We start from the raw sequence: 23,760 nt of genomic DNA on the forward strand, positions 1-23,760 counted from the left end.
ACTAGAACTAAAGAATTATGTGCATACATGCCCCTTGTATGCTAAAAAAGAAGTTGTTCTGATGGTAGTCATGATATTTTGTCAACAGAACATTTTGATACAGTTTTTTTCTACTCTTTTTTCCTCATAGGAAGAGAAACGTCTCAGAGAAAAGGAAGAGCAAAAGAAACTTTTGGAACAGCGGGCCCAGTATGTAGAGAAGACCAAAAACATTCTTATGTTTACTGGAGAGACTGAAGCAACAAAAGAAAAGAAAAGAGGTGGTGGTGGTGGACGGGTAAGATAGAACTCCTGCTAATACTGATGGCCCCAGTCCCTGTCATTTGACTCTCAGAAGTAAATATAATCGGCTGTATTTACACAGTGCTTGGTTCTTAAGTTTGACTTCCTCCTTTGTTAAGAGACAGTCTTCCAGCACGGTGTTTTCAGTGGTATCCAGTATTTAGAAATGCATTCCAATGTCGGTCCCATATGCTGTACCTTGTAGTGGCCTAGGTAGCTGATGATTTTTGACATTAGGGTGATTCATCCTAATTAGAAGTCTTTAACATTGGGCCTCATCAAGCACCCCTTCCTTTGGACTTTATAAAAGGAAAAAAAAAAAAAAAAAAGATCCTTCATTTGTCAAATGACTGATAGGATCTGGCCTCATTCCACCAGCTAGGAGAAAACTGATTGTAGTCTTGTTTGGTTTTCAGCGTTCTAAAAAGGGAGGAGAGTTTGACGAATTTGTCAATGATGATACGGACGATGACCTGCCTATATCCAAAAAGAAGAAGAGAAGAAAGGGCAGTGGTAGTGAACAAGAAGGCGAAGAAGAGGAGGGTGGTGAGAGAAAGAAGAAAAAGAGGAGAAGGTATTATTAGTGTGTTGTGAAGGGCCTTACAAAGGTGACAAATGACCTTTCACCTTCTGAATCTTTCTTGTATTAGAATTTGCCTGTGAATCTTCCCCTTCCCATTTGCTGTTAAGATAAGTGGTATCCTGCCCGTCTGTCACCTTGAGGTGCCCCTGAGCTGTCCTGTTCGTCTCTCGTCCAGGAATCTCCAGTCAGCTGTCTTAGCAAGGCTGTTCTTCCCAGTCCTTGGCCACCTTTCCTTGGGGGAGAACCTAATGAATTCATTCAGACACAGACCTGTGGGATGGAAGCTATGATAGGACATTAGTAGGCCTGGAATGAGTAGCTGGGAAGAAAGGAGAGGAAGGATGTAAGGTCTGAGGCCTGGGTCTTCTGTCACAGTCTCTGTGCCTCCACCAAGTACAAGATTCAAGCTTATCTTAGATTAATAAGAGGACTTAACAGAGACTTAATTATTTGGTAGACATCACGTAAATCCATGGTTTTTGCAGATTCCTGAACTGTGTGTAGCAGTTGTAAATTAGGGCCTCTGCTCTTGAGGAGTGGACAGTATGGTTGAAGAGGGTATCTACTCTGAGTAGTGTTCAAAATGAATATATGTTGATGACAAAGTAGTCTTAGGCTTTCTATGTATGAGTGGATCTTGACAGACTTTCTCTTGTCCACTATGTAAGACCTCCAAAGGGAGAAGAAGGATCTGATGATGATGAAACAGAAAATGGCCCAAAACCGAAAAAGCGCCGTACCCCGAGAGCGGAGAAGAAGAAGGCTGTAAGTTTATAATACTGTGGTTTTCATTCCCGTCGTAGGCAGGAGGGGCTACACTGTACCAGAATACATTCTTTCCCTACAGTTTCTTCAAGCACAAATGCTTCTTTTTGAAGTGTATTTGTTGCTATTTGATTGTTATCATTACACTGCAAACTTAGTTAACAGGATGTCCTAATGTAACCTAAAAGTCTTGAATAATCTGTTATGTTTGGTCTTCTTTCTTTAGCCCAAGCCAGAACGTCTGCCTCCTTCAATGAAGGGCAAAATAAAATCGAAAGCCATAATATCATCAAGTGATGATTCTTCAGACGAAGATAAACTTAAAATTGCCGATGAAGGGTAGGAATTGTTTCCTTAGTGTACTTTTCTAATGAAAGATAAGAGTGGTCACTGTGCCATAATGACTTCTTTTCAGCCTCTTAGAATGTCAAAGCTGGGGATGCCTGGATGGCTCAGTGGTTAAGTATCTGCCTTCAGTCGGGTTGTGATCCCGGGGTCCTGGGATTGAGTCCCGTGTCAGGCTCCTTTGCTCAGCGGGGAGCCTGCTTCTCCCTCTGCCTGCCACTTACCCTACTTGCCTGCTTACCTCTCTCTCTCTCTGATAAATATATAGAATCTTTAAAAAATATATATCATAGCTGGAAGAAACCTAAGCACACATCTTATTCAAACCCTGTCATTTTCTCCTGTCATGTTTGTCCCTCAGAGAAGAAAACCTATTTTGAAATATTTTATTTGTGGGTATTATGTGAAATTTCTTGGATAGCATCCATCTATTTTTTTTAGTAGTGAAACTTTATTATATTTTATTGTTATTATTATTTTTTGCTGTTTTTTTATTATTTAAATTGTAGGGAGTTAACATACAGTGCAATATTGGTTTCTGGAGTAGAATTCAGTGATTCATCGCTTACATACAACACCCAGTGCTCATTACAAGTGCACTCCTTAATACCCATCACCCATCTAGCCCATCCCCCATCAACCTCCTTCCATCAACCCTCAATTTGTTCTCTGTTGTTAAGAGTGTCTTATGGCTTGTTTCCTTCTCTCCTTTTTTTCTTTTCCTCCTTCCCATATGTTCATCTGTTTTCTTTCTTAAATGTCACATATGAGTGAGATCATATGGTATTTGTCTTTCTCTGATTGACTTATTTCACAGCCTAATATACTCTAGCTCTGGCTGGCATCCTTTTTTTTTTTTTTTTTTTTTCCGGATGGCATCTTTCTAAATGGAGTGTATCACTCTGGTATACTACCAGACTGGCTAAAACTGTTATGAATAGCCTGATCCTGGTCACATGGAGATAGGATTTTCTTGACCGTGTCCTTCATTGTCAGGCAATGGTGACTCAGCTCTGCCTGCTTCGTGAAGGGCTTATCCTAGACTGCTTTTCTAGTACTCTCCTTTAGCTCATGGCACACCTGGAAAAGCAGTATTTGGTTTTACTTGTCCTAAACTTGACCCTCAAGCTGGAGGTTCTTCCCAATGTGGATTCACAGACTGGGACTCAGTGCTGTACCACATGGTATATTTATTATTTATATATATTCCAATGGCTGTCATTTCATTCATTCCACGGTCATTTGAGCATACACTAAGAATTCCATGAGACAGTGTGCTGAGTGCTGAGGATACAGAGGAAAGAGTCATAGCTCTGCCCTTAAGGAGTTTATGCTTTAGAGGCAATGGAGAACAACAGATAAACCAAAAACATTATCGTTGGATAAGTGTTATCACTTACGGTTTCATTTATTACTCTCTGGAGACTATACCTATTCTGGAGCTGAGGGTAGGGTTGTAAGAGACATGCTTTGTAAAAGACTGTTTGAGTTGAGTCTTGGAAAAATGGAGTCCTAGCTGGTTAGAGGTGAGCAAGTAGCATGTCGAAGGAGCTAAGGGTGCTAGTGGGGGTGCAGCCTCACAGGTAGGGATCTCTAGGGAACCATCTATGAAGACTTGTAGTTCCCTTTTTTCTGAAGATGCTGGCTGACACACATTTGGGTTGCCTTGCCCTTGCCCGTGCTGTCACCCTGGCCAGTGTTGAGAGGCAGAGCAGAGCAAGAAATATGTGGTTTTAGAATGGGTGTCATTAAAACATGTAGGCAGAAGGGTCTATGTTAGAGGCTGAGTTACTGCTAAACTATATCCAAGGTCAAGACCAAGTTGATTTGAGCCACTTATATCATCAGTTAAACTTGGTCCTGACCATCACAAAGTGTTTAATTTTGGCCATGTAGAATGATAGGAATTGGATCCCAGGAGGCCACTGGCCTTTAGTATATACATGGGCAGAGGGGAGCTCAGCAAAAGGAAGCAAGCTACACAAGGCTTTTAGTTGTGGCTTGTTCTCTTGAGTAAGCCCTGTCCTGGAGTAGGGCACTAGTGCAGCAGCAAATCGTGGATAGAAAAGGTGCCTTTGCTCTTCAGGTATCTGATGGGAGAGGGAAGAGTCAGTCCTATTCATCCAGCCTCAGGAGAGGGTTTATTCTTCAGAGTCTTCTACAGCCACGCAAGACCCTGATTTCACCTCTGCTGCTATGAATTTGTGTATAAAAATAAATGTATCCCTTCCTTTTCATCATTTTATGTATGAAACTGAGAAGTGCTTCATTCTGATGAGAGGTGCCTGATATAACCCAGTGAGAGTCCTCCTTGACTGTTTAAATGCTGTGGTATAATCAAAGTGCCTTGTTTTCTTTGTCGTTTAATCCTTTTTTTTATTGTGGAATAGATAGGATTTACAAAACAGTACACTTGGCAAATATCATAAAATGAATACCTGTGTAAACAATATCCAGGTCAAGAAATAGGACATTAAATGCCCTGACTTTTTAAAAGCATTCTCTGCTCATCGAGGCTCCCATTGGCCAGTCTAACCAGTGCTTCTCTTTGCCAGACATCACCGCAACAGCAACAGCAACAGTGACTCGGACGAGGGAGAGCGGCGGAAGAAACACGCCTCTTCGGAGAGTGATTCTGATGAGAACCAAAATAAGTCTGGCAGCGAGGCCGGCAGTCCCCGGAGGCCCCGCAGACAGGAGTCAGATGAGGATTCAGACAGTGACCAGCCATCCAGAAAGAGAAGGCCCTCAGGTTCTGAACAGTCTGACAATGAGTCTGTGCAGTCCGGGAGAAGCCGCTCTGGAGGTTCTGACATGGACTCTCGCCCTGCTTCTCCGAGTGCCGAGTCAGAGCACGATTCCGAGAGAGGCTCTGATAACGAGGGCTCTGGCCAAGGCTCTGGGAATGAATCCGAACCAGAGGGATCCAACAATGAGGCCTCGGATCGGGGCTCAGAACGTGGGTCAGATGAGAGCGACTAGGTTTTATTTCATAAATAAGCTTCATCTCTGGAGGAAACTTTTTTAATATATGAAAGCTGTGACTAAAAAAAAAAAGTTTAGTCAAACAATTGTGAAATTTTTCCTAAGGCAGTTTTTTTTTCTACCCATTTGTATATTACTAAACCCCAAGAGATATTTCCTGTGCTAGAGTCCAATATTTGAGTCTCTTGAGCAAATGAAGAACGTGACTATTCTTCAGTATGGTACAATTCCACCTGTCATATGTGAAAACTGCAGTAAAAATAAACCCAGATGCTAAATCATTCCTACAGAGGTTTGACTGAAACTGGCAGACGTCTCATCATCTTTGTATGTTAAGCAGCATACTGTTTTGATTTTTATTGCAATCTTTTACCAAGTGGTGCAAGAAACTTGGTTTTCATGTTTTTGTTCATTTGAAGTTTAGATTGAGAATATTTTTATTTTCTGGAGAAAGATATCTACTGTATAATTGCACCAAAGTACGAGTGGAAGGAAGGTTTTCTTCAGTAGTGTAATACTGCAGCCATGTAGATAAAATCACAAATATATAATTTGTTAGGTCAAATAAAATGTGGAAAAATGCTTTTCTGTTAGTAGAATGCAAAGACCTACATAAGCCACACAATAAAATTCTTTTACCAACTTTTATGGGTAACATGTCATTTTTATTTGCTCAGTATATTTCTTTATGAAAATTTACAATTAGTAAACTATGCAAATATTTGGAAGAATCTGAACTAAGCTGAGGTTGTTTATTTTTTTTTTGAGGTTGTTTACTTAAAACTTTCATCATTTTTTAAAAGGTTTTATTTTTAAGTAACCTCTAAGCCCAATGTGGGTCTCAAACTTAGAACCCCAAGATCAAGTCTTACGCTTTACTGACTGAGCTAGCCAGGCACCCCAAAACCTTGATAATTTTTTATAGATTTGTGGAGTTTAAGACACAAACTGGTATGTATTTTTATTTTCAGTAATGCAGTGATTAATGATTTATGAGTAACATTTTTATGTTGCATTTTATGGCGTATAAAAAAGCTTTAATTAATTTAGGGGCACCTGAGTGGCTCAGTTGGTTAAGCGTCCAACTCTTATTTTGGCTCAGCTCACGATCTCAGGGTCGTGAGATCAAGCTCCACATCGGACTCTGCGCTGGGCATGGAGCCTGCTTAAGATTCTCTCTCCCTCTCTTTTTACTTCCTTTGTGCTTTCTCTCTACAAATAAATAAAACCTTTACAAAAAAAAAAGTTGTATTTAGTCAACAAGTATCATGATTACAACAAGAGTAATGTTTGCACAGGTAGTGAGTGCAGAAGGGAGGATAAAATCAAAGCAAGGTTTCCTGAAGGACGGGAGACCTGCGATGACTCAAGGGACAGGACAAGTAGAGAGTCAAGGGAGGGCGTCTGAGGCTGTGGGAGGCGCGTGTGCAACTCAACTAGAACGTAAGAGGCAATATGAATCTCTGCCTTTGAAGGACGAAGAGCCTGAGATTCAGAAGTTAACGCAGCTAGTGAAAGGGGAGATTCGAACTAGAATCCAGGCCTCTGCTCTTTCCATTATGTCACGTATAACTTGAGGTGATCTACTTAATCCCCAAGTGACAAAAATCTAAGTTAAAGAACATTTCCAAAAAAAAAAATAACATTTCCCAACAGATGACTCAACATCAAGCAGTAACTAAAGTATGTTGGTAGAAGGTCCTTTGGGCAGCTATTTATGAAGGAGGGATTGAGCATCATGCTGCTTCCCTGCTTCAGGTTTTGGCTACAAAGGTGTTTAGTCCATGTCCTGATTTGTAATTTTGGTCAGTGCCACCTCAAAACGGGCATTTCCTCCAGGTGGGCCTCAGGTTAGCAGAGCAGCAGTGTTCTCCCCTGGCCATGGGTCCCACGTCAGAAGCCACTGCGAGGTTTCTTCTGGCTTGACTCCCCTCTAGCCACAGTTTGGAGCCTGGAGATGACAGAAATGATCAAGAATTGGGAAATGCCCCTGAGGAAGGGGAAAGCCCTTCCGACAAAAATAGCCTTTGGTCTGCTGCCACCCGCTGCCCTCAGGAACTCATGGTCCTGGAGGCCGTGTGCTAGGATCAGCCTTCAATTTCTTTCCTTCCCTTTTTTTTTTCAAAGTATAATTGACATTTTTTTATTTCTTTCAAATGTACAGCATAATGGTTTGATACTTGTATATATTGCAAAATAATCACATTTCTCGTTAACATCCATCACCACACATAATGACAAAAATGGAAAACAGTATGGAAGTTCCTCAAAAAAAAAAAAAAAAAAAAAAACTACTAGGGACACCTGGGTGACTCAGTGGTTGAGCATCTGCCTCTGGCTCAGGGAGTTGATCCCGGGGTCTGAGGATCAAGTCCCACGTCGGGCTCCCTGCATGGAACCTGCTTCTCCCTCTGCCTGGGTCTCTGCCTCCCTCTCTCTCTCTCTCTGTCTCTCATGAATAAAATCTTTAAAAAAAAAAAAAAAGTAAGATGCCAGGCAGCTGGAGCCAGGCGCAGTGCGGAGATGGCTTCCACGGCCTCCCTGCCTGAGTGCAGCTCCGTTGGCCCCCAGAGAGTGGCCAGGCTGAGGGCCTGAACCAGCAAACCCGCCTCTTTCACAGAAAGACGGGTTTTTTCAGTGTGCTGTCTACGCAGTGGCCGAACGGCTCTGAAGCTCCCAGCCCGGCCGGACCCAGGACCGCAAGGCCCCAGGCGCCCAGTGCTGCGTCCCCTGGGATACAGGCACAAAAACAGGGTCACCGTAAAACCCCGGGCACCAGGTGTGTGTAGCAGGTCCTCTCTGGGGAGCACAGCAGAGGGGCGATGTGGAGATGGTGCCCAAAGACGCCCCGGGGGAGGGCAGAAGGCGCCTGCCAGGGTCAGGCCAGAGTGTCCCAGCAGGCCCCTGCCCCCTGCCCCCCTGCCCCCCTGCCCCCTGCCCCCACCCTCCAAGCCCCCCTGCCACCCTGCCCCCCCTGCACCCACCCCCAGCCCCCCCACCCCCGTTGGGCCCTTTAAGTTGAGCAATGAGCTTCTTTCCCAGAAAGACTGAGCACTTTTCGAACCTGCTGCTGCGCGGAGGTGGGGGCCGGGGAGGGGGCCCAGGAGCCGGTCCTGTGTGCCGAGCCCAGGCATGTGCTGCGCTTGAGCCTCGGGGCCTCAGAACCAGCTGTCTGGGGGCTGCCTTTCCGGAGCGAGTTTCAAAGTTAGGGTGCCAAGTCCTCAGGGAGAAGCTCTGGGTTCCTGAGTTCCCTCCCAACTGTGGGCTGCTGTCCAGGGGTGGGGGTGACGGGTGGGGCAGGGGTGGGGAGGGATTAACGGTGAGGTGCTTTCTCGGCCTTTCCTACCCGTTTTGATGTGATTTTTCTTCTGGATGTGAAGGAGTCGTTCTGCTGGTTTGGGTCTTTCTCCCCTAGAAATGGTTCCATGGGTGACCGTAGATTCCTCGGGCCCAAGGGGGCAGGTGGGTCCAGGACCCTGCCGTGTCGCCGTCTTGAATGGGAGCCCCAGCCCCCCACTTAGTGGGGTGTGGGTCCGCAGGAGAGGCCCACCGAGTGGTTGGTTTTGAGCGGGACACGGGAACCCAGGTGTCCCCGAGGGAATCTCGCCTTGTGACGCTGACACGCCAGGTGACCCTGAGCAAATTGCTTCCTAGTCAGGCCGCTCTCCCTTCTGTAAAACAAGCCACTTCTACATCGTGAGGTTTTTCTTTTCTGTTTTTTTTTTTTTTTTTTTTTAAAGATTGATTTATTTTAGAGAGAGCACGTGGTGGGAGGGGGAGAGGGAGAGAGAGAATCTCAGGCAGGCTCCCTGCCCAGTGCTCGCGGCCGGTGCCCCAACGGGGGGCTTGAACTCACGACCCTGAGACCATAACCCGAGGTGAAATCAAGAGTCGGACTCCTGGGCAGCCCCGGTGGCCCAGCGATTTAGCGCCTGCCCTGGGCCCAGGGTGTGATCCTGGAGGCCCGGGATCGAGTCCCACGTCGGGGCCCCCGCATGGGGCCTGCTTCTCCCTCTGCCTGTGTCTCTGCCTCTCTCTCTCTCTCCCTCTCTCTCTGTGACTCTTGTGAATAAACAAAATCTTAAAAATAAATAAATAAATAAAATTTTGTTTCGATCTAGGCAAGAAAACCCCCTTTCCTCTACCGAAATTGCTCGTTTTAAAGCCGAGTTTTCCTAGGCGGGCAATCCCTCCCTTGCCGCCAAAGGCTGCACCTACCTGCTGTAGGATTCGGACGGCGGCTCCGCGATGAGCCTGTGATGGACTCGCCGCACAGTCCTCCTCCCGGGACGGAACCGGGCCGACTGCCTGGCCCCGTTTGCCGAGCTCGGTGATGCTTGTCTGATGTTTAGACGGAGTGGGGTCTAGGTCGGTTACACTTTCATCGATCATTCTTGAAACAAGTTCTTGCTTCTGCCCAATTCCTCTGGAGAAAAATATTTTTGTACAGGTTTTATTTATTTATTTGAGAGAGAGAGAGAGAGAGAGAGAGAGAGAGAGCACGAGCAGGGGGAGAGGCAGAGGGAGAGGGGAGCTGAGGGTGGAGCCTGATGCAGGGCTTGAGTCCAGGACCCTGAGATCATGACCTGAGCTGAAATCAGGAGTTGGACACTTAACCAACTGAGCCACCCAGGCGGCCCCTGGAGAAAAATATTTTTAATCTCCAGGAAATGTTGACTTTCCTGGAGCTTTCTAAGTTTCCCTTGTTTCGATTCCACTGACAAAGAATTTCTTCCCTTGGAGAGTAAGTACCCAGTAGAGTCAAGATAGACCTTTTAAAGGAGACTAGTATCTGCTTCTAAAACCAGAATTTGGAGCACAGGGGCCCCTGGGTGGCTCAGTCGGTTAAACATCTGCCTCCAGCTCAGGTAGGTCATGGTCCCAGGGTCCCGGGATTGAGCCCCACACCAGGCTCCCTGCTCAGTGGGGAGCCTGCTTCTCCCTCTCCCTCTGCTGCCCTCCCCCCCTGCTTGTGTGCTCTCTCTAATAAATGAATAAGTAATCTTTAAAAAAAAGAAAGAAAAAGAACTTGGAGCACAACCCAGTGTGGTTTTTTCCCTAAAGGTAGTTTCTGATGCTTTGGTCTTTGGGAGTTGTTAGTGTTGCACATGGCCATTGTAATGCTTGCCCTGCATCCTCAGGAGCCCAGGGGAGGGTAGATGCTACTGGCAAATCAAGTTCATCGGTCCATCCACTGACTTGGGAGGAGCAAATCAGGAGACTGCAGCCTGTCATCAGGGCCTCACGTGGCATCAGGCCCTGGCTTCTAGCCCGGCTCTGACACACTGGTGTGACGAAGCACTTCCCTTTTCGGCCTCAGTATCCCTATCTATAAAATAAGGTTGTTTGAGATCCTTTTAAGTTAAACACTCCGAGGTCATTGCAGAGACTTTTGTCCAGACTGTCCTGTCTACCACAACTGCCTGAGTAACTTCAGGTCTTTCTGTTCCAAGAAATTGGAAACCATGCCTGCTATTTCAAGCCTAATTTTTCCATAGATACAGATAGATTTTATTTTTTTGCCTATGAAATATATATATATATATATTCATTCTTGATTTTTGCTTTTATTTGTTCTATTTACTACAGCCAAAATGTGTTTTGTAACATTTGTCATTCTGAACACATTGAGTTGTAGAAAATATCTTGACTTTTTGGCATTTTCCTTGACCTGGCTCATCTATTCTAGATCGCCACTACCGCAGCACTGGAAGGGCAACTTTGTGCTTGTTCATGTGGTCCACAGCTAAGTAGTGAAGAGAACACTTAATGAGTGCAAGACATCGGGGCTGGATTTTGAGGTGTCTTATCCAGAAGTCACTAAATTCGTGAATTCACCTTCTTGTGGGTCCTGGCTCCCAAATCTCTAATCCAGTGTGTTCCCCAGCAAGTTTTCCCTGCAACACTAGTCCCAAGAGAGACTCCTTAAAGAAGAATTCTATAGCCAAATAAGTTAGGAAAATGCTGAATTCTATATTCCTTTGCAGTTAGGATGCTTTCAGTGATAAACCACAGAAAACGATATTTCAAATGGATTTAATAATAAAGATTATTGTGTCCTGTGCTGGACATCTGGGGTGGGAGGAGGAAGGGACACTTCAATCAGGAGACAGTATTGTCAAAAACCCAAGCTTCATTCACTCATTTTATCGCACATACAGAAGAAGGTGTAATGTAGTAAATATGACCGTAGTACAAATACCTCTGCCCCTACCAGAGGCTGCCTGCGTACCCCTTCTCAGCTGCTCTCCATCCCACATATGAAACTTCTAAGAGAGGAATTTTACCCCCTTTTGGATGATCCAAGGTCCATATTTCAAATACTTGTTATTGTCGTGTGCTCCTACAGTAAGTGAGGTCAAACAGCCTCCTCACTTTTGCCCTGAATGACCTCAGACTATATATATATATATATATATATATTTTAAAGATTTTATTTATTTATTCATAAGAGACACAGAGAGAGAGATATAGGCAGAGATACAAGCAGTCTCCATGCAGGGAGCCCGATGCGGGACCCGATCCTGGGACCTCAGGATCACACCCTGGGCCTAAGGCAGGCGCTAATCCACTGAGCCACCCAGGGATCCCCTGACCTCAGACCTCAGACTATATTGATTGAAGTAATCTCTTCATATGTCCCCACTAGTGAGTGAACCTGAGGACAGGAATTCTGTTTTCTTTCATCTATTTTCCAAGAGCCAAACATAAGGCTTTATATTTTGTTCCTCCTTTCTTTTTTAAAAGATTTTATTTATTTGAGAGAAAGAGAGCACAAGTGGGGTGTGGGGGAGGGAGGAGCGGGGGTAGAGGGAGAGGTGGGAGGATAGGGAGAAGCAGACTCCCCACAGAGCAGGGAGCCTAAGCAGGGCTCTATCCCAGGACCCTGGGATCATGACCCGAGCTGAAGGCAGACGCTTAGCTGACTGAGCCACCAGGAGTCCCTCTACTTTGTTCTTAACATTGAATCTCTTATCTAGAAATGGATGTTGGGGGAAAGGACTGGGCTCTGCTCGGGGTCTCTGGTAGCTCCTTTACTTCTCCCCTACAAGAGTTTCAACAAAATCATCTTGTTGGCGTCGTGTTTACATTGGGCCTGTGGGTGCAGCCCGGGGCCCCCTCGCAGGCGCGCTGCCCACGTCTCTGGGCGTCTGTACATTGTTAAAGTGATGGTTCCTTAGAAATCCTTCTTGCTGCTCAACAGATACTCTTCTCAGCTTTTGTAAGAGTGAAGGTACTGAGTGTTCGTCAAGCTACTGAAAGATCACTACTCTTTTTTTTTTTTAAGATTTTATTTATTTATTCATAGAGACACACACAGAGAGAGAGGCAGAGACACAGGCAGAGGGAGAAGCAGGCTCCACGCAAAGAGCCCGACGCGGGACTCGATCCAGGGTCTCCAGGATCACGCCCTGGGCTGCAGGCGGCGCTAAACCGCTGAGCCACGGGGGCGGCCCAAGATCACTTCTCTTGAGCCTGGTCCTAATAAAGGAAGCTGTGAGTTGGTGTCTAGTGCTGGGTCTCTAGACGGGCCGGGTTAATCTAAGTAGGTGAAGCGTCTCCGATAACATCTGCTCCGTGAGAGGCATCGGCGCCAACACCGTTGTTCTCTCCTGGGCTGTTTGGTTCTTCGGGACAATGCTGCTTTGATTTCTCCAATGGGGGCTCCTGCTCCAAGTTCCTTAGCTGGAGAGAAGCGGAGACTTCATTTCCTGCCCTCACCCGCTGCTGGACTGTCCTGGCCCGCTTGTGTGTAGACTCATTCCTCCCTCCCTCTCCTCCTGCTACTTCCAACTTGAGGTGGCGGCGGAAGCGAAGTGAAGGCGCTCTCTTGGACCAAGGACGTGTGGCAAGGGAGCATCACCATAATCCTTGACCTTGAGCAATGAAGTAAGGGTTGAATGCTGGGGTAGGCTCCCTGCAGCACTTGCAGGCCTCTTCTCCGTCTACCCTCAACACTTTGGCCTCAGAATCGTGCGCACCCTTCCTCTGCATGGCCCACAGAAGTCACAGAGTTCAGGTTTTCACCCCTCTGATCCTCCAGGAAGACTCAGGAACTCTTCCTGCTGGAATCTCACATCGCAAACAGCTGATCTTGTCCAAAACCTCTATTTGGGGCAGACTAGAGGCTCTCAGTTGTCACATGAACTGGCATGGACTCCCCTTGACTCCCAATGACATCTGTGCTGTGGCCATTGGCCCTGACATTTGTGCCCTGTCATGGGGACAGCAAGTACTTTACAGTTATTTGGCCCCAGGGAATGGGAGATGAGAATGGAGAAAGGGTTTGACCTTTGGAAAGAACTGGAACTCCATCCATAGTAAAAGGAGAGGAGTCATGTGTCCAGGCTGGGCTTTTGGAAGGTAGGGAGTCACGCGGGGATAAAATTGCTTTTCAGCGAAGTAGAAGCTGAGTCCCAGGCCACCACAACGGGGGACGCGATACAATCCTTGGTGGTCAGCAAGGGAGCCTGCATTATGTCGTGTATCAGGGCTTCTCATATTTTAACAGGCTTGCAAATCACCTAGAGATTCTGATCCGGTGGGTCTGGAGTGAGACCAAATATTTTGCAATTCTAACAAGGTCCCAGATGATGGCAAAGTTGTACGTCACGACAAGTGTACCCTTGCTGAGGGAACACCCGCAGTGTGTTCACTGGGACTGAGAGGCCCAGCAGGGGCTGTGATGTGGAGACACAGGGAGGGGAAGGGAAGAGTCAGATATGACTTAGGGATATGAAACCGTTATTTTGAAGAGCAGGAGAGTGGCATACCTGGGAGTGGTAAAGTCGGATGTTATAAACTTCTAAGGGTCTGGGTCCTCGGAAGAAAAGAGGGCAAAAGTGGTTGGAAAGTGCTGGTGGGAAGCAAGGTGTCCAGTGGCCCACCCAAGGCCTCTGGCATGAGGGGAAAGACAGCAGGGAGGTGATGGGCTCAAGGAGATGTCAGGTTTCCTTCAAAGCAAGAAGAGGACAGTAATGTTCAGAGAGAGATCGAGGATGTGGGACATTTGGTGGCGATAGACGATGGGACCCAGAGGGTCTGAAGGAAGGGTTTGAGGGAGAAGGGCTGGGGAGTTGGGACAGACCAGCAGGTATACAGAGAGGTTTAGGGGTGAGCGTGGGAGCGGGGGCCCTCGGGCTTCTAGTGGGCTGGGGTGGGGGTGAGACGTGATGGGGGCAAGGTGACCAGGGTAGGCTACAGAGAGCAAGGGTGCGGTCTCCGGCAGCTTGGGTCACGCAGGCATCCTTGGAGGGAGGAGGCTGGGGGGCACAAGAGCTACAGGGACGCTGTCCCTCCTGGACCCGGAGAATGGGGCGCCTCTTCCCGAGGGCCTGTTGCCTTGTGGCCCTGGGCAGGAAGGGTGTGGTTGTGCCCTTGTCTCCACGGCACGTCTCGTTACTGAGGGTGCTTTTTTACATCAATGTGGTTAAGCAGCGCAGTGGCCACGTTGCACTGGAAACAGGACTCCCTGCTCAGCATTTCCAAAGATGAAGCAGTAATTGTGCTTTGAGTCCCAAATGCCATGTACGCCCAGATATAAGGTGGCTTGAATTACAGGGTCGCTCACTCCATTCCCATGTGTTCTCTCACCGCTCAAAATGTTTTTGTGGTTTTTTTGAAGATTTTATTTATTTATTTATTTGAGAGAGAGAGTGTAAGCAGGTGGGGGGGGGGAGCAGAGGGAGAGGGAGAAGGAGAGAAACAGTCCCCACTGAGCAGGGAGCCCGATGTGGGGCTCGATGTCACAACCCTGAGATCACGACCTGAGTCAAACCCAAGAGTCGGACACTTAACCGGCTGCACCACCCCAGCACCCTTGCTCCAAAGGTTTTTTTTAATTAACTTAAGTTCATAGACTTTTGGGATACAGGCAAAATAGTTCAGTGTCTGTTAATAATATTTAATTTATTTATTACAAACGTATATTTAAAACCGCATATAAAACAAAACATTGGCTAAGAACTAGTGCTTGGGGCACCTGGGTAGCTCAGTCGGTTGAGCATCAGGTCATGATCCCTGGGTCCTGGGATCGCGCTCCCTGCTTGGTGGAAAGTCTGCTTCTTTCCCTCTGCTATTCCCCCTGCTTGTGCTCTCTCTCTCTCTCAATCTCTCTATATCAAATAAATAAAAAATTAAAAAAAAAGAACTAATGCTTTTCTCCATTCACACTTCATAAAATAATTTTCCTCATTGTCTCTAGCCATGTTCCAAACCCTCTAATGTGGTTTTTAATAGAATGTAGCCTTCTGTTCCGTGGCATTGTTTGTGATCCGGGCCTGAGAATCTGTCTATTTTTGGCTGGAAATGTACCCCATATGTTCACTCTCATCACATTAAGATTTTTGGCCTTTCCATTTGGTAGATGTGTATTGTCCACCTCCATTTCACGTACTGATTTTTATTTATTTATTTTTTAAGATTTTATTTATTGATTAGAGAGAGAGAGAGAGAGAGAGAGAGAGTGAGAGAACATGAACGGGGAGCAGGGAGAGGGAGAAGCAGGCTCCCCGCTGAGTAGGGAGCCCATGTGGGGCTCCATCCCAGGACCCCGGCTCCGAGATCACAACCTGAGCCCAAGGCAGACGGTTAACAGCCCGAGCCTCCAAGGCGCCCCATAGTGGACTGATTTTTAAAATAATCCTTGGGGCACCTGGGATCGAACTCCCTGATCAGTGCGGAACCTGATTCTCCCTCCCCACTCTGCTTGTGCTTTCTCACGATCTCTCGCGCTCTCTCTCAAATATAAAATAAATCTTTAAATTAATATTTTTTTTCGTTTTTAAAAAATATTATTTATTTATTTATTCATGAGAGACAGAGAGAGGCAGAGACCCAGGTAGAGAGAGAAGCAGGCTCCGTGCAGGGAGCCCGACGTGGGACTCGATCCTGGGTCTCCAGGATCAGGCCCTGGGCCGAAGGCAGACACCCAACCACTGAGCCACCCGGGCTCGGGCTGCCCTAAAAAAATTTTTAAGTGATCCTTAAAATGTTTATAATTTTTGCTAACTCTTTAGATTGTGTGATCACATCCCCAGGAATAAAGATTAAATCTGTGTTAAGTTTCTCTGTGCTTTTTTTGGTTTTGTTTTGTTTTCTTCACCGAGCCCACTGTGTGTGGGGGGCGGGTCTCCACACATGTCAAAAACTAGCGTTGATTGGACCATTTCAGGTTCGCGTGTCATTCCCAACCAGTACATCCTTATGCGCAAAAAAATAACTGAGAAGGTTTTGTGTCATTGGAAACAAACTGTCAGCACTAAAATGTCAGGCCAGGCCCGTTCTTGGGGGTAATTTGAGATGAAAACCTGCAGGGCTGCCATGTTCTATTTTCTCCAGCTTTGAAAATCAGCTCCAATTCTGACCATGTCTGATGGAAAACATATGAGCATCAGATTGTTCTTCCAACAACAAACTATGCGACTTTGGACAGCGGCTTCATTTGGATAGTGGCTTTGTGTCCCTTATCCCTGATTTCCTACTGATTAAATTGGGAGGACAATATTTGCATCCCAGGACCATTCTGGGAGAATCCAATGCAATAATATATGCTGTGGGCCAGGCACATAGTTGGGGCCCCCCAAAGCTAGCCTTTTTCTTACTGATTTTTTAAAAAATATTTTATTTATTAATTCATGAGAGACACAGAGAGAGGCAGAGACATAGGCAGAGGGAGATGCAGGTTCCCTCCGGGGAGTCTGATGCAGGACTCGATCCCAGGACCCTGGGGTCACGCCCTGAGTTGAAGGCAGCCGCTCAACCACTGAGCCACCCAGGTGCCCCTTCTTACTGACTTCTAAGAGCTTTTTCTGGTTAACCCTTTATTGTGAGTATGGCAAATATTTTCTTAGTTTGTCCTTTGTTAATATTGGGACAAACAGGTTAATTAGACAAATCCATCAACGCTTTCTTTAGTGGTTTCTGGATTTTTTTTTTTCCATGCAGAGGTGGATTTTCCATGAGGTTGAAGAAGCTTATGCTTTAGGTGCCCGCACCCCCCGCACCTCCTCGGGCCCTGTACATTATTTTGTATTTGTAACTTTGTATTATTTTTCTTAAAAGGGCCTCTCAAATGATTTAAAGTGCAGGCAGGCCCCACAAAATCTGGAACTGCCACCAACATGCTTAGCACGGTCACCTTGCCCCAAATTGAGAAAATCTTTGATATGACTAACTGTATCTTTTCACTCTTCTTGATGTTCTAAGTTTCAATGCTCAAATGGATTACCAGTGTGGTAATTTTCTTCAGAGTTGATTTTTCTCAGAACTAAATAAAGCTCCACTATTCATTCATTTGTTCATCCAAGTGCTTCCCTTCCCTTTTGCAACCAGCTGAGCAGTGAAGTAGGTTTAGGGTAGGGGACCAGTAGGGGGTGCCTGGTAGGCATTGTGGCTGCAGTGATGGGGGTGCTGGTATAGCAGTGCAGGTGTATTCATTTCCTAGGCCTGAAATTGCCTTAAAACGACCGAAGTGTACTCTCTCATCATTCTGGAGGCCAGAAGTCTGAAATCAAGATGTTGGTTGGACACCTGAGGACTGTAGGGGAGAACGCGTTCCATACTGTTCTCTTAGCTTCCACTGTTGCTGGCGGTCCTTGGCATCTCTTGACTTGTAGAGACATCAGTCCAATCTCCACCTCTGTCATCATGCGACAGTCTCCCTCTGTGTCTATATGTGTCTCTTTTCATACAAGGACACCATCATATTGGACTAGGATCCACCCTAAAGACCTCAACTTGATTACATCTGGTCAAAGACCTGATTTCCAAGTAAGGTTACGTTCACAGTACCTGGAGTGAGGACTCCAACCTATCTTTTGGCTGGGGCACAACTCAACCCATAACAGGGGGATCTGGAGGCTGTCTGTTCCTCACCTCAGGTGCTGTGGCACAACCTTTGAAGGCACCTGCTCTTCAGGTGCTCGCCCAGGTCTGGTTGCCCACTCCCAGGAAGGAGGAGCTCACTGCCTCTGGGCAAATCTCTTCCTTTCTTTCCTTTCCTTCTTTTCCCCCGCATCGGGCTCAGCAGTGATCAGTGATGAGTGCTGGCTCCTGAAATGCAGTACAGGGTTTGAGTGATGACCCCACGACAACACTGTGTCCCAGCACATCAAAAGAGGACACAGAAGGTGCTCATCACTACTTGAAGAAATGAAAGACTTTAAGCAAGCTGCTTCACTTTTTTGAGACTCAGTTTCCTCATCAATGAAATGGAGATAATAAAGTACCTGCCTCAAAGAGGTTGGGAAGATTAAATGAGATGATTAACAGACCTAATCTCGACTGCATATACTACATGCTAAAGCAATGGTAGCTCGAATAATCACAATAATATGCCATAGCAAAGCATGGGTAATACTAATGAATGAGTAATATTATCAATAAATAATAATAGCGATCCTCCAAAGGCAGTCCACTCCATTTAGAATAAGAGCCACCTGCCTGGGTGGGTCAGCAGTTGAGCGTCTGCCTTTGGCTCAGGACGTGATCCCAGGATCGAGTCCCGCATCGGGCTTCCCACATGGAGCCTGCTTCTCCCTCTGCCTGTGTCTCTGCCTCTTTCTGTGTCTCTCATGAATAAAGAAATAAAACCTTTAAAAATAAAAAAGCCACAGTCCTCACTGCATCTGGCTAGTTCACATGCTCCTTTGCCACTCTCTGGCTCAGGCCCCTACTCTGCTCAGCTGCACTGGCTCCCTCATTGTTCCTCGCACGCCCTGTGTGTTCCCATCTCTGGGCCTTTGGCTTGGCTTCTCCCATGCCTGGAAAGTTCTTCCTCCAGATATCTGCATAATTCAGTCCCTCACTATTTAGATCTTTGCTGCAGGGTCACTTCCATATAAGATCTTCCTGAATACTCTATTTCAGCGAGCATTCACATCACTCCCTATTACTGTTTTATTTCTCTACGTATACCATTTTTTAAAAAGATTTTATTTATTTGAGATAGAGCACAAGCACGAGCAGGGGTGGGGGATGAGATGCAGAGGGAGAGGGAGAAGCAAGCTCCCCACTGAGAAGAGCCTGATGCGGGCCTCGACCCCAGGACCCCGGGATCATGACCTGAGCTGAAGGCAGACACTGAAGCCGACTGAGCCACCCAGGTGCCCCGCATAGCACTACCTAATGGACCCTATACACTTGTTTCTTCTCTCTCTCCTACCAGCCAGAACGTGTGCCCCTTAAGAGCCTTTGCCTCGTTCACGTCACATCCCTAGCGCCGCAGAGTGCCCAGCATGTGGTTGGTACTCCCTAAGTATTGCTGGGATGGACGGACCTGTAGAGCAGTCTCGTACCTGTCCTTGCAACGACCCGAGGAGGTGGCCAAACAAAGGATAAGGCAGGTGAAGCCCAGAGAGGCGGAGCAGCGGCCTAAGCTCCTGGAACTCATTCCTCGGGAAGCTGGGGTGCCCAGGCTCTGAGTGAGTCCCACGCAGACCTGAGCGGCCCCCAGGGATTCAGGGCTTGTCAGTCCCACTGCTGCATCGTGTGTGGCTTCAGGGCCTGTGTCTGCTCCCCTCTGCTCTCTGCTCAGACGTCTCCCCGACCAGAGCCCAGGGTTTCCTTGGAGGACACCCCTTGGAAGGCGGTCTCCCCATCCAGCGGGGCCAGGGAGCTTGGGAAGTCCCTGTCCTCCAGGCCCCGCGGCAGAGCTGGTGTCCGAAGCTGCTCTACGCTGCCACCTCCAGGAGAAGAGGGCAGACGTCCCTCGCTCAGAAGCGGTGTGGACTCTGCCTCCAGGGGTTCAACGCCTCTGCCCAGAGAGCCCCCCTTCCAATGCTCCTCAGGAGAGTGACTCTTCCCTGAAGTCCCGGCTTCTCCAGCGCGCTTCCCTCTCTGCGCTCAGGCGGCCCATCGCCTGCCCATGGCTGCACGGCCCACCCCGGTGTCCCCGCTGCACAGAGGGCTCTCGCGGGGAGAGCTGGTGTCTTCGTCCTGCTGTGCCCCGAGCGCTCAGGGCTGGCAGTGATGAGGTGCTCACCTTTGAAGTTTCGAATGAATAAATTAATGTGGGGAGCTGAGTGCTTTGGAACTGGATTGGAAGCAAGACCTAGTGCAGAGAGGGACAAGAGGTATCATACTGTAGGTGTGAACTACAGCCACTTCCCAGAGTTGCCAAGAGGTCAATGAGGTTGAGTTCAAGATCGGACTCTTACCCAGGAATCTATCTGGACACTGACCCCAAGTTTGTAGTTTGTATTCTTTGAGAGTTGTACTTTTTAAAAATTGTCCTACATTGTTTATTAGGTAAGAATTGTGCAAATATTACTTACATCAGCAGTAATGGTGGAGCTGGAGAGTGTTGTGTCTTCTCCATGCCGCTTGGCAAGAACCACCAATAGATGGTGGAACTTGGGACCCTTTCCAAGGCCACGGCTCTTGCGGCCTGTGGATGTCAGCCCTTGAATCTCCCTGTGCTTGTGGACTGCTTGGTGATCCACCGGGTGTCAGGGTTTCTGATGATAGTTTTATGGAATGGATCAATGAAGATAATCTCAAAGAACTTGTATATGGAATCTTCACCGGCCCGATGGGAAGTCAAGACGCTCAGAGCCGCACAGTGGCGTCCAGCTCATGCCTCTGCATCAGACTGAAGGCTTCTGGCAAACCAGCTGGTTAACAACCATGATGGACCAGCTTGCTGTCGTAGCGCCCTTAGGAACTGGAGGTTTGTGGCCACCACGACACACACAAATCTGATATAGGGCATAAACTTGCTTGGCCTTGAACCCCAGTCGTGGGCTTCGTCAGGCGGGGTCGGGGGGTGAGCTGTGGAGCGCTTCTTCCTCCAGAGCTCCCGGATGTACTTGTAAGAGCCCATCTTGGCTTCCCTTTGAGCCGATGGCTGCTGACGGACAGAAAGAACTTTTCTCCCACAACCCTTTTTGGGCTTAAGAATTGCACCTTCTTCCTCATGTCCCGATTATAGAAAATTCAGGTTCTCCAAAACCTGGATTCATCGTCGCATCCCATATCTATTTATTGGTACTTGGTATGTGTCCAGCATTGTGCTAATAAGCCCTGAGAATCGAGGAATGGACAAAAGACACCCGCACCCGGGAGCTCTTCTTGGCACAGTGGGAGGGCAGGCAGTAAGTGGGTGGTCAAAATGCAGAGGGGGTAAGTGCTAGATGGGGCGGTGGGGTAGAGGCCTTCTAGCAGACAGTGGCGGCTGTCTACCCACGCTCCCTTCCCGAGTTCTTCCTTCCCTCCCACCTTGGGAGTCTTTGTGGGAGTCAAGGACTGCCTGACACAGCAGTGGCCCAAAGGGCCAGATCCACACTCTGCTAACATGAAAAAAGGCAGCGAAGGGTGAACTCGAGACCTAAGCCCGTGAGTTGTGGGCTCCTGCCTGGGGCTCTGAACCCAGACCTGGTGTCACTGGGAGAGGAAGATACTGGCACAGGAGGCTCTGGGGTTTGATGGGGCTTACAACACTGCTCTGGCCAGGTGAGTTCTGGGATGCAGGCTACCCGGCTTTCCCCTTACCCCCTTCGTTTCTAGCCTGGTTCTCTGGGCTTTCTTTGCATCCCTTAAGTGGAGTTCCAGTAAGTTCTACTTACTTTGTCCAGGGTACATTTCTCTCTGCAACTAAGAACTCTTGAATGGTACCAACTCCTCAATCTTGGCAGAGGAAGGTAAGCTTTCCATATGTGGGACACCCATGCTAATTCTTGAAGGGCAAAGTAAGAATAAGCTAGATGAAGAGGTGGGAACAGCAAGGAGAGCAATGTTCCAGGAAGAGGAAACAACATGTAGAGGTCAAGACGCAAGAAAGAAAAAAATACATATATAAAGGAGTAAACAGCAGGTAGCTACTGCATTAAGGAATTTAAAATTTCTTGAGGTAAACTTGGGAGTCCCTAAAAGGCAGAAGGAGTTTCTTGAGGTAAACTTAGGAGTCCCTAAAAGGCAAAAGTCCCTAAAAGGCCAGAGTTTTATAACCACTCTGATGTAGAGAATGGACTGGAAGGAGAGCAAGATGAATGGGAGGGCGACCGTTTGGAAGTCCATTGCAGTAGTTCAGTCATGACACCGTGGGGCCTGGACCAGGGCCGTGCAGTGGAGATGGGGGAAGAGGTTGAAGTCAAGGGCCTCGATGGTGATTATGGAAGATGAACGAACATTGGATCGGTTGGGAAGGAGGGCTCAGATGGGGGAAGCATTCAGGCCAGGACGTTGATTTGGGGGTTAAAGTGCTTGCGGCACATTCAGATAAAACGTCCAAGAGCCGGTTGGATGTCAACTGATGATCCTGGGAAGATGTAGACTCGATAGATGGTCTTCAGACTGTCGATGGGAATTGGAGCTCTAAGAGTGGAGTGTTGAGAACAGTACTATGCCTGAGTCAGGCTAGAAAAGAGGGCCTTCAAAGATGGAAAAGCCTGAAGGCAAAGAACCAACTATTGACTGCTTTTGATAGGTCAGCCCATTGGACGTGCCTGAATGGAAGCTCAGGATGGAAGCAGCTCTTCTGAGACATTAGAAAAGCTACTGAGAAGGTAAAGTAGGAATTCACACAGATCAAAGGCCTACTTCTGTGGGACTATCTTGCTTGGCATTCACATTACCTTTAGTTCTCATGCCCTTTGCACCCCCCCTTTAAAAAATTTATGAACGACACAGAGAGGCAAAGACAGAAGGAGAAGCAGGCTCCCAGGACCAGGATCACACCCTGAGCCAAAGGCAGATGCTCAACCGCTGAGCTACCCAGGCATCCATCCCTTGGTCCTATTTAAAAAAAATAAATAAAATCAACTCAGAGGAATGAAACAAAGTATCCTGCCTGAGAAGACACTGCTCACCAGTCAGGATAAACACCAGCTTAGAACTCAAGTCTGAGTTCCTTCCACTATCTCTACATCCAGATCTTACCACATAGGGCAAGTTTATTATGCTTGTGATTTAACTCGATAAAATATGCTGTGTAGCGCCACTGTTCTAGCTGCTGGGGAAACAGCAATGAACAAAAAACTTTCAATCTCATATTCTGGAAGGAGTCAGATAAAAAACATGCAGGAAGTCACAATGGTGGACAGCAATACCTAAAATAGGTTGGGATATATCAAGTTATGTGTTCAGTTACATTTTTAAATTGAACAGACAGGGACGCTTGAGTGGCTCAGTGGGTTGAGTGTCTGCCTTCGGCTCAGGTCATGATCCCAGGATCCTGGGCTCGAGTCCCACGTCAGGCTCCCTGCTCAGTGGGACTCTGCTTCTCCCTCTTCCTCTGCCTGCCACTCTGCCTACTTGCTGTGTCAAATAAAAAAAAAAATCTTAAAAAAAATAAAATAAAATCTTAAAAAAAACCAGAATGGCACTCTAATTAACCTGACATTTGAGCCAAGACTTAGGGAGCCAGTCATCTAACTATGGCGGTGAAGTGAGGAATGCTTGGCATGTCCTAGGAAGCAGGCCAGTATGGCAGGAGCAGAATGAATTTCTTACAACTTTGCTGTTGATCAGAGAAACAGGCATTGGGTAAGGACAGGAGGTCAGACTAGATCAGATGTAGGGCAGCACAGACCAAGGTTAGGGTTTTGACCTAGAGATCTGCCTAGGCAAATGTCAGTTTTGCTGTATAAAGGAAAGCAGAAATTTGGGGCTGTTTAGATGTGGTTATCAAAGTATCTGCATACTGCTAGCTAACAACAGCAAGTCATTCATAAGGACACACTGAGTAAATCCAAATATTGGTCCACAGTATAGTACGCTAGAAAATACACCATCCAGTCTTAGAAATATTTGTTACCTGGCTGGAGGTTAGCGTTGCAGGTCACCATGTATTTCATAGGACA

General features: G+C 47.1%; 1 protein-coding gene and 1 pseudogene across 1 annotated transcript in view; one reads left to right on the forward strand and one right to left on the reverse strand.

The window, feature by feature from the left end:
• Positions 1-5,606, forward strand: part of CTR9 (CTR9 homolog, Paf1/RNA polymerase II complex component) — a 33,758-nt gene extending 28,152 nt beyond the window's left edge. The window contains exons 21-25 of the mRNA XM_025459482.3: positions 131-277; positions 699-856; positions 1,534-1,630; positions 1,857-1,969; positions 4,531-5,606. Coding sequence (XP_025315267.1) covers positions 131-277; positions 699-856; positions 1,534-1,630; positions 1,857-1,969; positions 4,531-4,957 — 942 coding nt within the window. The 3' untranslated portion in view covers positions 4,958-5,606. The remainder of the gene's footprint in view (positions 1-130; positions 278-698; positions 857-1,533; positions 1,631-1,856; positions 1,970-4,530) is intronic.
• Positions 5,607-14,902: 9,296 nt separating this feature from the next.
• Positions 14,903-23,367, reverse strand: LOC125753223 (60S ribosomal protein L15-like; annotated as a pseudogene).
• Positions 23,368-23,760: the final 393 nt, after the last annotated feature.

Source organism: Canis lupus, chromosome 21, assembly GCF_003254725.2.
Source record: "Canis lupus dingo isolate Sandy chromosome 21, ASM325472v2, whole genome shotgun sequence".
Classification (NCBI taxonomy): Eukaryota; Metazoa; Chordata; class Mammalia; order Carnivora; family Canidae; genus Canis; species Canis lupus.